We start from the raw sequence: 13,659 nt of genomic DNA, 5'->3' as shown, positions 1-13,659 counted from the left end.
ATCCAGGCGGGTAAGATCCCTGCCAGGGCAGGGAGGCATCTGGAATTTAAGCATCTCACTGCTGCCTGCTCACTGGGTTTTAGATGAGCTAGGTAAGAACAATGGACAGCTCCCTGGGTGTAAGCTCAGCCGACCTGTCAACTTGCAGAAATGCTACGAAATAGGGATTAGAGTTCAGGGAAGGGAGATCTAGGCGAGGACAGCTGGGGAAGGAAAAGGGAGAGAGGGAGTCTGAGCCACGAAGGTGGGTAACCACGGTCCTTCCTATTTGCAGAGCACTTGGTAATTTTTAGATGCTTTCATGGTCCCACTCCCTTTTGAGCCTCAAAGCTACTCTGTGCTGAGGTGAGAAAACACAAGCCCAAGGTGATAAAGTGGCTGGCCTGAGATGACACACACAGCTGGGCTGTGATAAAGAGCATCACCCTTAGAGCTCCCTGAAACCAAACCCCCTTTCTGCCCTTCACTTTGCTGAATAAAGGCCCTGGGGCAACCTTTCTAAGCTTCGGGTTCTTCATCTATAAATTGGTGCTGAGGACACAAAACCATCTCCCACATGAGGGCACAGCCTACCCTAGCAGGTGTTCAGTGGGTGTGTGACCAGGGAGAATGAGAGGAGTGAAGGATGGGGAGAGGTCAGCCTCCTCCAGAGGTGAACTTTGTCATCACAATGGCTCCTCTACCAAGAAAGGTGACAGCTGCAGGCTGGTCCTTTCCTAAAACATTTGTGCTGCTTAAGAGTTGGTTTGCTTTGTAATGTGTTAAGTGAATTAACCTTCACTGTGAACATCGAGTCATTCATCAAACACTGATTGAGCCCTTCCTAAATGCTAAATTGTAAGGATGTCACTGGAATAACTCCAGAGAGGTGGATACACTTGGTCCAGGATCCCATCTTCAGGTTGCTCATGGTCTGGCCAGGCCACCGAGACACAGAACTAAAGCCTTGCTCTTTGATAAGTGTGGCAGAAACACCGAGGAAGAAACAGCTAGCGCTGAGAGAAGAGGACGCATCATCCACACAGAGGCGGGTGTGTTCTCGCTGAGAAGGGAGGAGGGCGCACCAGCAGAAGGAAACCGCGCCCCCCATGTAAAGGCCCAGAGCCTGGTGGATGAACACAGTATTCAGAGAGCGAGAGCGTCCGGCTAGGCTGTGATGGAAGGTACCCCGGGCAGGAGCTGTCGGGAGCCAGCGGTGAGGTTGGACATGGTAACCTGGGCAGTAGGGAGCCCGCAAAGCCTTCTAAACAGCAGGAGAGTGGGTCAGATTTGCATTGGTGGAAATGGATTGAGCACTGAGAGAGGCTAGAGAGAAAGTCCAGTGGCTGGATTTTCATCAGGGTTCAGGCATGAGGCCTGAAGCGGAATGCAAAAAGGACGACTGAACGTTGCAGAAGGCTTTCGAGTGGATGGTGATGCTGTTAACGATAGAGATTTTTAAAAACTCAGAATGTATTTAATTTGAGGCCAAGTCTTTCCGGAGTCTGCTGTTGGTCAACTGTGAAGACTAAAACTCTTGAAGGTTTAAAGAAAATGTGCTTGGCATTCTGGATGGAGATGGTTTGGGTGCAGGGCGGCTTGCCAGTGCTGGATTCCAAGATGGAGAAGGAGGGAGAGGTTGAGGGGAAAGATGCTTTCTCAGGAAGGGTCACCCTGGAAAGGAGGCTGGGGCGCTGGCAGTAGCCAGGGATGCTGTGCTCAGAACAAGCTTCCTAAAAGCAAAGGCTGAGGGTCTGAGCCCTAGTCCCAGGTCCCCGCCTTCCCTGGCAGGAGGATGGAGGGGAGGGGGTTCTGTCTCTCCCTCTGGGTCAGCGTCGGCTCCAGCGCTTGAGGAAGGCAGTGGATGTCGTGTGGAAGGCCAAGGGCAGCCCCGGCAGGCAGGGCCCATTGTAGCTCCACGAGCGGGAGTTGATGACCTCTGGTGGCTGGAGGTGGAAGTGCATTTGCAGGCTGCTCCTAGGCAGAGCCGGTCCTGGGCCAGCACTGGGGGCTGTCTTCTGCTCTGTGCTAGTGCTTCCTGCAGAATCCACTTGCTCCCTGGTCTCTTCCATCTCAGAGCCTACCCTCAAAGGCCCTGATACCACTTATGCCCTGATGTGAATTTCTCTGGGCACTTATTTTCACTGCAAGGCTTTTTGTTGTCATATGTGATAAGAAAGGCACTGAGCAGGTAAGGTTGGTTTGGCCTGGGGGTGCTTTAAATTCCCCCTGGACTCGATGCCCAAGGCTGCACCACTGCAGGGAAGCTGGTCACAAGGGTACTCCAGAGACAACCTGTGCAGCTGCATTTACACCACCGTGGCAGGACTCTGGTTTTCCTTCGTTATCTTCCTCTCCTCCGGCTTGCTGATTTTTCCCATGGTCTTGGGGTATTACGGCTCTCCAGGAATATAAGGGCATTTAGTACCGGTTGACCTCCCAGTTGATCTCCTGGCTGATCTCAGAGACCACCTCTGAGCTCCATGCCTTGGGAAGCCCTGATTAACAGAAGTGCTTGCGTCACTGAGGCTCGTGCCGGGGCTTCCGGCTTCCAGGGAATCTGGCTGAAGCCTACAAGGGGGGACATAACAGTTCATCTTAGGACCAGCAAGGACGCACATTGCCTCCCTTGCTTTGGGGGGACAGGAGATGACACCCTTTGTATGAGAGGAGGCTGGAGTTCTGCCCACTCTTCCACAATGTGTACGCAGGTTTGAGCTTTCACCACTAGTCCAAGCTCAGGCAGTGCCTAGGAAACTAGGGATTGAGAGGCAGGTGGGGTTGTGAGGTAGGCTGAGGGCTCCTAGAAAGGGATCAAGTCTGAAGGGGCTTCCTGTTCAGCTCTGTCTGTCCCCTTCTGCACCCCCAAGAAGTCCTCCAGTATGGAAAGCTACCTGCTCCCACCAGTCTTCAGCCGCCTCCTCCTCCACCCCTCCCTCTACTGTGGGACCAGAGGGGCTAAGGGCACAAAAAATTCTGACAGTAATGATGACTTGTGCCCAGACGTAAACCCCAACAGGGTCAGTAGGGTGGCATCAGGGTCAGTAGGGTGGGGACGGCATGACCTTCTCTCTGCTTTTTGCTTTAGCTACAGTTCATTGAAGGCCAATTATGTGCCTAGTGCCATGCTAAGCACTTTGTATGTACTATCTCAGATAATCACTTCAAATATCTATCATGGCCTTCATTGTACTACTAAGGAAACTGAGGCCAGAGTGGGGAAGTTTTGAGATAAGTGAAGCAGAGTAGCCTCGTTTGCCTGCCTGGGCTTTTTACTGCGAGGCTGTCCTGCCAAGGAGGCAAAGAAGAGCAGAAACCAGAGCTGGTGCACCTGCCAGGCCAGCCACCCTTGTCCTCATTCCTACAGGAGTCAGATGGCTTTCCCGCCATAATGCATCTAGCGATAGAAAAGGCAGGATTTGGATCTAGGTTTGTCTGATTTCAAAGCCTGTGTCCCCAGCCATTATCCCAAACTATCTTGCAACACCCTCTATAGTCTATAGTCTTTGCCAGAACAGTGGCAAGGCATAGGCATGTAATTCAGCCCTACTTGTCCTCCCTGATTTTATTTTACTTGCTCCTGGTCACGTTTACAATTCATCCAAGTCAGCTTGTTCACTTCTCCCCGCCTCCTAAGGGGAAGTCCCACATCATTCTTCCCAACAGCTAATTGCTTCTTCCCACAGTTGATGGACGAGGTCTTGGCCCATCACCCAAGTCACTGATGAAGACGTTTTAGCCTTCTTGGCCAGGGATGAGCCCCTGTGATGGGCTGGCACGAGACCCTGATAACCAAACCTCCGCTGCCTGGGCCACTCATCCCCATTGCTGTGTGGTCTGACCACACTTTGCCCACTTACTGAGGGTGTGTGATATAAGAGGGAATCAGAGCCGTGCAAAGGCCAGGAGAGATTATGTACCGTGCTTCCTCTCTGCCCGCCAGGCCTAACACTCAGCCACAGAATAATATTAGATTAACCTGGCAGATTTCCTTATTTCCCGTGAACTGTGGTTGATTATCCTGTTTTCTGTTTGCTTAAGGTATTTACAGATTGGTTTTCTGAACGTTTTCCCAATCTTTTTCCATACTGAAAAAAGTACTATTGGAGTTCCCGTCGTGGCACAGTGGTTAACGAATCCGACTAGGAACCACGGGGTCTCGGGTTCGATCCCTGGCCTTGCTCAGTGGGTTAAGGATCCGGCGTTGCCGTGAGCTGTGGTGTAAGTCGCAGACGCGGCTCAGATCCCGAGTTGCTGTGGCTCTGGTGTAACCTGGCGGCTACACCTCTGATTAGACCTCTAGCCTGGGAACCTCCATGTGCTGTGGGTGCGGCCCTAGAAAAGGCAAAAAGACCAAAAAAAAAAAAAAAAGGAAAAAGTACTATTTATTCATTGACCAGGATTTATGTAGCACCTCCTATGTCCGCTGTACCAGGATCAGACTCTGTAGCTGTTTTTTAAGCTGATTCTTGGAATTCCTGTTGTGGCTCAGAGACAACCAACCCAGCTAGTATCCATGAGGATGGAGGTTCAATCCCTGGCCCTGCACAGTGGGTTAAGGACCTGGCGTTGCTGTGGCTGTGGTGTAGGCCAGCAGCCGCAGCTCTAATTCTACCCCTAGCCTGGGAACTTCCATGCGCCAAAGGTGCAGCCCTAAAAAAATACATAAATAAATAAGCAAGCAAGCTGATTCTTAGTGATTGCCTAACTCCCAGACTCCAAGAATGTCCTAAGTATTTCAATTTAAAGAATTTAAATTTGACATGAATAGTGTCAAAATGCATCAAGAAAGCCCAATGGAATCTTTTCTCTGAAAGCCTTTTAAAATAGGGTAAATTCCAGAGTTCCTGCTGTGGCACAGTGAGTTAAGAATCCTACTGTAGCAGCTTGGTGGCAGCAGAGATGCAGGTTTGACCCCTGGCCCCATGCAGTGGGTTAAGGTATCTGGCATTGCCGGAGCTGCAACATAAGTCACAGCTATGGCTCGAATTCAGTTCCTCGCCTGGGAATTTCCATATGCCACAGGCTGTGGTGCAATGGGATCCGTGGCATCTTGGGACTGCTAGGATGCAGCTCAATCCCCAGCCTGGCACAGTGCGTTAAGGATCCAGCGTTGCCGCAGCTGCAGCTTAGGTTACAACTGCAGCTCGGATCTGATCCTTGGCCTAGGAACTCCATGTGCCTTGAGGCAGCCAAAAAGAAAAAAAAGAAAAAAGAAAGAAAAGAAAATTGGGTAAATCTCTTTTTATTTGGAATAACTTACTATCCCTGCTTGAAAGGCAAGAGCCTGGGTAACATGACTCTTTCAAGGATCAGCCAGTAATCAAAGATCCTCAAGATTCTGCCAGGCCAGGAACATAGGCACTTGGGGCCTTTGCGGAAGGAATTGGTGGAAGAAATCACCAGCCCACAGCACAAATACCATGTGTCTTCAGGTTCATGCCTGTCAAAGCCATCTTTCCCCTGTGCTGTGAAGTGGAGCAGGGCTGGCAATGATTTCTGCAGGCCTAAAGTTGTTCTCAACCATTCTTTTAAGCTTTGTCTGTTGATGATGAAAGAATAAACCAGAGTTCCTGTCGTGGCTCAATGGTAATGCAGCCAACTAGTATCCACGAGAGTGCAGGTTCAATCCCTAGCTTTGCTCAGTGGGTGAAGGATCCAGTGTTGCCCTGAGCTGTGTGGTGTAGGTCAAAGACATGGCTCGGATCCCACGTTGCTGTGGCTGTGGCACAGGCCGGCAGCTGCAGCTCCGATTCGACCTCTAGCCTGAGAATTTCCACATGCTGTGGGTGCGGCCCTAAAAAGACCAAAAAAAAAGGAGAGAGAATAAACCATCATCTCCAGGCAAGAATCGCTGGCAGGAGAACTCCTGGCCCTGTGACACTTTGGTGGCCCTCAAAATGGCACCGTAAGATTCTCTACCTCTGATCCCTCTGGTCTTTGTAAGACATCACTGGACAGGGAGGGGAATCTACTTGGTACCAGGATAAACATTTTCTTAAAGCCAGAAGGCCCTCCTTGGTTCCAAAAGATAAACTGAGTCAGGTCAGCACCGAGGAAAGAGCAGCACCCAGGCAGCTGAAACAGCACTCAAGAAGCAAGGTGGATGCAGCCAGGAGGGTGAGAGAGGACTGTTCTTGGCTGTGGGATCCCTTCCCAGGATGAGACAGAGGCACAGAGATAACGAGGGGATAACTGTGCCAGTGTATTGGACGCAGCAGGAGAACAGGCTGCAGCCCTGGGCTCCCTGAGAGAGTTCATCCCAAGCGAACAAAACAGGCTTTATGAAAGCAGCAGGCACGGAGTGGGGACTCGGCTTTCCCTTTCAAATGTTGCTCCTCAAAGAAAGGACAGTAGCAAGTGGATGAATGCAAGTAATCGTGAGACTTGGGGAAGTGTGTAAGCGCATCCTTTAAGATCGACAGGGAAGGAACTTGAGGGGCTTTGGTTAACTTCCAGGGGAACTTCGGGGCTTGTTTATCACCTAAGCCAGTCGACCAGTAAATCGTTAGTAAGTCGTCTGGGTGTCTGTCGCCAGCTGTCTACCCAGCTCCTAACAGCACACAGAGGTGTTGCAGTTCTGTGACTAGACCCAGAAAAGGGGGGAGGTACCCAAACTGTGATAACAGGGGTTAGGATCTTTTGGCTTCTTTCCAAATGGGGAAAAAAAAAAGGGGGGTGGGGGGTACTGTTGTTCATGGTCTGCTGCCCAGGACTGGGACATTGTGCCTACTGGCTGGGAGACGTGGAGGCAGAGGCGGGACGGGAGTGAGAACAAGCACGGGGGAGAAAGGAGAAGACAGTCCCAAGGTGATGGTGCCCGGGCAGCCACCCTCGCTCACACACACCAGGGTCTGTGTGTAAGTGAAACAGGAGCCAGGGCTCTCAGGGCTGGAAAACGATTGAACCTCTGAGACAGGTTTTCCCCATCATGTGGCACCATCTTGTCTTCATTTCCTCCTCTGTTCATCTGCCTGGGATCTGGGGTCTGTTCCAGTTGTAGTGAAGAAAGGAAACTAAATTCCCACCTGGACCAATTTCTGACATTTATGCTGGGGAATGAGGGTGTTGAGGTCAACTTGGAAGGACCTTCACTTCTCTCTCCATCTCATTTCCTCCAAAGATGTGTCTGGCCCTTCCCACTACCATTGAGCTGCCTGCTTCTCTGTCTTCTCTTAAGTCCTAGAAGAAGTACCTTCTCCACTCAGGCCAGGCAGGTCACCTTAGAGGGGACACCCAAAGCCTTTGTGTGAAAGAAGGGACACCGAAGGAAAAAGGATGGGGGACAGTCCGCAGATTCCTCCTCTCTATGGCCCTTCTCCATTAGCTAGCAGGCCCCCTTAGAACTCCCACCCAAACAGCTCAATCTCCCTTCTCCTCCTGCTGCCAAGATGTGGCCTCAAGGGTATTTACTCTGTGGCTGCACTCCTTACTGTCTCAGCTGGTCTTTGGAGCCTTTGAAACATTCTTGATCAGATTTTCTTCCCTAACTCCCCCCCCCCCCCCCGCTTCCAAGCTAAGACAACTCAATCCCAAAGGACCCCACATCAGCCTTCCCTTCTTTCTGATGGGCTCCAATTCCACAGCTGTCTCCAGGGCACTGGAATCGAAGTCTCTCTGGAGTTCTGGAAGCATTGGCAGAGAGGGTATGAGGGGACCACCCTCAGGTAGGGGAGAAAACCCCAGATCAGGAGATCTGTCACAGACATTCGCTGGCCTGGCTCAAGTTCAATTACTAACACGCAGTAGGGAAGAAGCATCACCAAAGAACTAAGCCGCCTGGCACTGTCTCAGGGGCTGGTCCTGGTGCACCTGTGCTTGAGTGGCTGCCTTAAGGGACATGCCAGAGCTGGGCAGTGATTTTAGGGGAGAAACATGGACTGGACTGTGAGTATTTGAGGACCACTTGCCTCCGTGTCTAAATTTATTTCAATTGGCACGATTGCTCTGGATTATTCTATCCCAGCCTCCTATCTCTGTCTGCTAAGCTCATGAGTACTCAGCATGTGACTCATACCAGCTCATGCAACAAAAGCTGGATCTGGACCTCAACGCACTTGGCTTCACAAGAAAGTAGATCCGAGGAGGCCACGCACATGCTAGAGAATCTTCTCGCCTGCTCCTAGCCCGCATGTTCGCATTACCACTTGAAGTTGAACTTTTTTGCTAAAGAAATAAAAATCAGGTGCAAACAAGGGAGACAAATAAATCAACAAAAGCTTTTAAAGCAGGCTCTTAGAATATTATTTTTAAATTCAGAATATTGAAGTATAATTTAAGTTCCACGAGTTTTATAATTTGTGGAGTTTTTTTTTTTTTTTTTTTTTTTTTTTTTTAGTTTGCACATTGAATTAGTTTTTAATTATGGTAAAATACACGTAATAAAATTTACTGTCTTAGCCATGTTTGATATACAGTTCAGTAGTGTTAAATACATTCCCATTGTTGTGCAGCCCTTCGCCAGAACTCTTTTCAGCTTGCAAAACTGCACCTCTGTACCCACTAAACAGGAGCTCTCTGCTTCCCTCCCCTCATCCCCTAGCCACCATCATCCTACTTTCTGTCTCTATGAACTTGACCACTGTAGGTGCCTCACACAAGTGGAATCACACACATGTGACTTGCTTATTTCACCTAGCATCGTGTCTTTAACATTCATCCATGTGTCAGAATTTCCTTCCTTTTTAAGGCTGAGCAATAGTCCATTGTGTGTATATACCACATTTTGCTTTTCCATTTATCCATCTATGGACATTTGAGTTGCTTCCACCTTTTGGCCATTGTGAGTAATGCTGCTCTGAACATGGTGTACAAAGTTTTCTTCGAGACCCCAATTTCTATAATTTGTGTCTTTTAAAATTGAGTGAAGGATGGAGCCTGGAAGAATTCCAATGGCTTTGCACTTTTTACCATTTGGAAGAAATCAGAAATGCAGCACTGTTTTCACCATGTAATATCTTTACAGCGTCTTAGCGTGCTGACTTTTCAAGGGCTTCTTGTGCTGTTCTTCAGCGATATGTGAGTGCTTTGAGAACTGCCCTTCAACAGAAAGTAGCAGCAGTTGAACAGTATCTCAGCAATTGAGACACTGATCAAAGGCAGGACTGTGAGTGACATGGTGTCTTACTAAAAACCGCTCTTCCAGTTCCCCTCTCCTGGGACATGATGTCCCACCCACGCTCCCCCCCTCCCCCGCCACACACACACCCACCCCCCTCCCCCCACCTACTCTCCTGGCCAAGAAAGCACGTGGTCCCGGCTAAAGGCCGAAGTCCAGCAGCAGCATGCCCCACCACTGAGTGCCCTTTTCACTGGCAGGGACCTAAAAATAACATTTGGGATCTGATTTCAAAGTCAGAGAAGATGCAGGGGCTGAGGGGTTCCTGAAATAATTTCATGAACAAATTGATCAAGGAAATGATCTGCCAAGGCATCTTAGAGAAGGGAGAGCCAGCCGGCTGTGTGGACAGATCAGACTCCTCCTCCGTGAACCCAACCTGTCTTTCATGCCCGCTTTTGTCTGCAGGCCTGTCTAAGCCATGTTCTAGCCCACTTGGCATTCAGACAGCTCAGTCAGCTCCCCTCTCAGCTCAGAGATGATTGGGGGGCTGAAGTGCTAGCGTTCCGCCCTCCCGCAAGGAGGAAAGGGAATCTAGTTCAGGAACCAAAGCAAAGCTTATTCTGCCACTCATCTCATCTTTGAAGACCCCGAGACAGAGTCATCTGCATCCCCCCAGACACAGGGTCCTCCAGCATGAAATGCACAGAAATCAAATGCATATCCATTAGAGAAGAAATGGCAGGGAAGTGAGGCAAGGTGACAGATTCTGAGGAGCAAACATATACCTTTGTGCTCTGTCTCCTTAAAATTCATCCTCTCACCTGCCAGCCTTGAGCACTGCCTATTTACATAACTAGCTGCCGAAAATGGAATATTAGATAATGTTCCATGGCGGCTCACTCAATTTGAGCCCATCCCCAGGATCCGAGTGATCCAGAAGTCCTCCGACAGCATGTAGCGTGGCACGCTGGCCTGCAGCCATGCCTCCGTGCAGTGTGAGCCTGTCAGCGCTCCGAGCTAAGCAGATGTCAGGCCTGATCGCCGGGGTGGGAGACCAGCCGGGCAGAGGGGGGAGGGGGCGTGATTCAGCACGCAGCTCCGTGGCACACCGTCTGCGGGGACCGACAGCATCCCTTCCTGAGCCTCGCAGCGGGCGCCGTGCTCTGCCCAGAGTGCTGTCTCGGAGGCTGCCGACCAAAGGGACTGAGACGGGGGTGGGGAGCTGCAGGATCTATGGGGACGACCGCTCCAGGAGGTAATCAGTCAGCTCTGATGCCATCCCTGGCGCTGTGCCAGCCTCACACCCCCTGTTGGTCCTTTCCAAGGCACACATCTCCTTGCCGTCAAAACTGGAATCCTGCTGCTCACTTATAGGAGGAGTATAAATAAGTGATAAGGAAGGGTCCTGATGGCGATAAGCGGGGAGATCTTCTCAGCAGACCAGATGTATCAAAGAAGGCAATTGTGTGTGTTTGTTCATTTCTGTTTCAGTGTTCCGGTTCCCGTAGTCAGTTTAGAGAAAATTCCTAACCTAGTGAAGGCAGATGGTGCCAATGTCAAAATGAACTCTACAACCACTACTGCGGTCTCTTCCTGCTCCACCTCATCCTCTGCCGTCTCCGCCCCGCCGTTAATTAAGCCAGTCTTGATGTCCAAGTCCGTGCCACCTTCCCCAGAGAAGATATTAAACGGCAAAGGAATTTTGTCTGCCGCAATAGACAAGAAACACCAAAATGGCACCAAAAACAACAGCAAGCCTTACAGGAGACTTTCAGGTACGTGTCTGTGTCCTTAGTCTGGCTCACGATCAGGCCGCAGTTGAGTCCATCGCGTCCGTAACAAGGGAGTGATGTGTTCTTATCATGAAGCAGGTCTGTTGCATTTTAAGGGGGACACAGAGTTTGCCTGCAGACAGGACTCCCCTCCCCTCACCTAAAAAGGCAAGGGAGAACTGGTTCTCTCATCCCCCGGCCCGACGAGGTGCCTCTCTCAGCTCAGCACTTAGCAGGAAGTACCCTAGTGACCCCAAAGCAGGAGGCCCCTGCCCACCCCCGGCCCCCACAGCAGTCTGTGGATTTTGAGGTTCTTGTCATCCTGCTGACAGGCCGAACCACCCCTGGGTGCCAGGAAGCCTCACTGCCATGAGGTCAGACAGCCCACCTTGATATGTCACAATAGCTCAGGACGGGCTTAGGGCAGTTGTGTTGGTGCTGTCTGCCCCTCTCTGTCCTTTGATCTGGTTGGTTTCCATGTGGGTCCTGTGGTCTGGGGCTACAACTGCCTTGCCCACATAAGCAGATTGGAATTCTTGTTGGGCAGGACTTAGACTGGCCCGGCAGATAGGGTGTTGAGGGTCTCTAGTTCTACTGGGTTTTCTGAGTAGGCACTGGGCTGGGGCACCCAGAAAAGCACCCACGGACAGTCCTAGAGGCAGTGGTTGCCCTTAGGGGCCCCCAAGTGGATGATATTTGCTTTGGGTTTGTTGCAGAAAGAAATCTGACAGTTTCACTTTCTCCAAAAGACCAAGAAGAGCCATAAACTTTATAATGTCTTCATACACTCTGGGCATTTATCAAATGTTAAACAGAAAAGAGAAAATACGCTTGACCCTTGAACGCCTCAGGGATTGGCGTGCCAACCCTCCATGCAGTCGAAAATCCCCACGTAGGGAGTTTCTGTTGTGGCACAGTCGAAACGAACCCGACTAGTATCCATGAGGATGTGGGTTTGATCCCTGGCCTCACTTAGTGGGTCGGGGATCCGGTGTTGCCATGAGCTGTGATGTAGATCTCAGACACAGCTTGGATCCTGTGTGGCTGTGGTGTAAGCGGGCAGCTGTAGCTGCGATTCAGCCCCTAGCCTGGGAACTTCTACATGCCACAGGTGGACCCTGAAAAGAAAAGAAAAGAAAATCCCATGTAATTTATAGTCGGCCCTCCATATCTGCAGTTCCTACATCTCCTTGGATGCAACCAACCTCCAGTCTTGTAGTGCTGTGGTATTTACTACTGAAAGCAGCTGCCATGTAAACGGACCTGTATAGTTCAAACCCATGTTATTCAAGGGTCAACTGACTAGAGAAAGCCATCCTGTGAGACAGAAGCTATGTTCTTATGAGCATAATTCCTAAGCGCCCCAACAATTGTGGGTCATTTTTATTTTCTCCTTCGGGTTTGTCTGTATTTAAGTTTTTCTATCTCACATCAGGAGCTTTTAAAAAGTTTATGTCTTGGAGTTCCCATCTTGGCGCAGTGGTTAACGAATCCGACTAGGAACCATGAGGTTGCGGGTTCGATCCCTGCCCTTGCTCAGTGGGTTAACGATCCGGCGTTGCCATGAGCTGTGGTGCAGGTTGCAGACACGGCTCAGATCCCGTGTTGCTGTGGCTCTGGCGTAGGCCGGCAGCTCCAGCTCCGATTAGACCCCTACCCTGGGAACCTCCATATGCCGAGGGAGTGGCCCAAGAAATGGCAAAAAGACAAAAAAATAAAAAATAAAAAGTTTATGTCTTAAACGTACCTCAGGCCCAAAGCATTCACGGGACACAGTTATTTCACTGGACACCCCCCCCCCGAAAATCTCTCCACGCCCACTTCACCCACTGTCCAGAAAGAAAGGCAGAGCTTGGCGCTCTCTTTGAGGGTGTGCAGCCTCCCTGTGTGATGGAGCCCCCAGCCCCTGGCTCTTCCTGCAAGGAAAGTTCACTTTCGCTCTGCAGAGGAGGCAGCAGCCCAGACAATTAAGTAGGCCTGGCTGGGTACAGTGTCCAGAGGCTGGGCTTCCTCGTCCTGGCAGGAGCATGACCGTGGCTTCCAGCCTGCACCTTAATCTGAAGTTGTTTGGGGCTTTTTTGTGTGTGTGTTTGTTGGTTTTACATTTTGTTGGTGGTTTTGTCTCATTGGGTCTTTTGCTTATTTCTCTCTCGCTTTCACATTTGGCAGCCAGCTCCCATCCCCAGCCAAACAACCTGCTCAGCTCCAGGCCAACACGAGCGCTGGTGTGGATCTGGGCACGGGTCTGACTCCAACAGGCCCAAGGGAAAGAACTCACACCAGGCAGCCTGGGGCCTGACGCCCAGGCCCTCCCCGGTGGGCAGAGAGGCCTCACAGGAAACAGGCATCTCCAGGCCTAGCAGTTTTCTATTCTTAAAAGTGAAGCAAAAAAAAAAGGAAGAAGACAAAAGCAGAAGAAGGGGTGGGATGCATTTTGATAGCCACCCAGGAAATCTGTCTTGAATACGGGAGAATGGTTTTATTGCAAACCACCACTGTTGCAAACACCCCACGGCTCCCAAACCTTCTTTTAAAAACAGAATGCATTCATTTATTATGGTCAGTTTACTCCACCAAGTTCAGACGGTTTCACAGGCGAGGAACCCTCTTTTTAGCTTGCAGCCATCGGAGTCCCTTAAGGAGATATTCCACCAAGTTTATATCCACCTCCCACCTACTCATTCACCCATCCACCCACCAACGCTGCTGCCCACCTCCCTGAATGCCCAGAAGAGCTGTGTCATTCCTGACACAGGTGTTTGCTGGCTGCCTTCCAGCAAACGACACAGGCCAACAAGAGCTGGAATTTTAAAGCCTAAAGGGTCCTTAAGAGATTGCCTCCTGGCC

The 13,659-nt window shown here is 50.5% G+C and overlaps 1 protein-coding gene across 49 annotated transcripts in view; it reads left to right on the top strand.

Annotated features, from left to right (window-relative positions):
* The window catches only part of ATXN7L1 (ataxin 7 like 1), a 462,010-nt gene that overhangs the window by 415,325 nt on the left and 33,026 nt on the right, over positions 1–13,659 (top strand). For all 49 annotated transcript variants that reach the window (XM_003482700.5, XM_021063506.2, XM_005667724.4 and 46 more), the window contains one exon: positions 10,532–10,815. In XM_003482700.5, coding sequence (XP_003482748.1) covers positions 10,532–10,815 — 284 coding nt within the window. The remainder of the gene's footprint in view (positions 1–10,531; positions 10,816–13,659) is intronic.

This window comes from Sus scrofa, chromosome 9 (assembly GCF_054392235.1).
Source record: "Sus scrofa isolate SSC_HxYL_T2T_F1_AM1 chromosome 9, Sscrofa_HxYL_maternal_Yorkshire_Landrace_v2.0, whole genome shotgun sequence".
In the NCBI taxonomy this organism is placed as follows: Eukaryota; Metazoa; Chordata; class Mammalia; order Artiodactyla; family Suidae; genus Sus; species Sus scrofa.
This window is presented reverse-complemented; position numbering and strand designations above follow the sequence as displayed.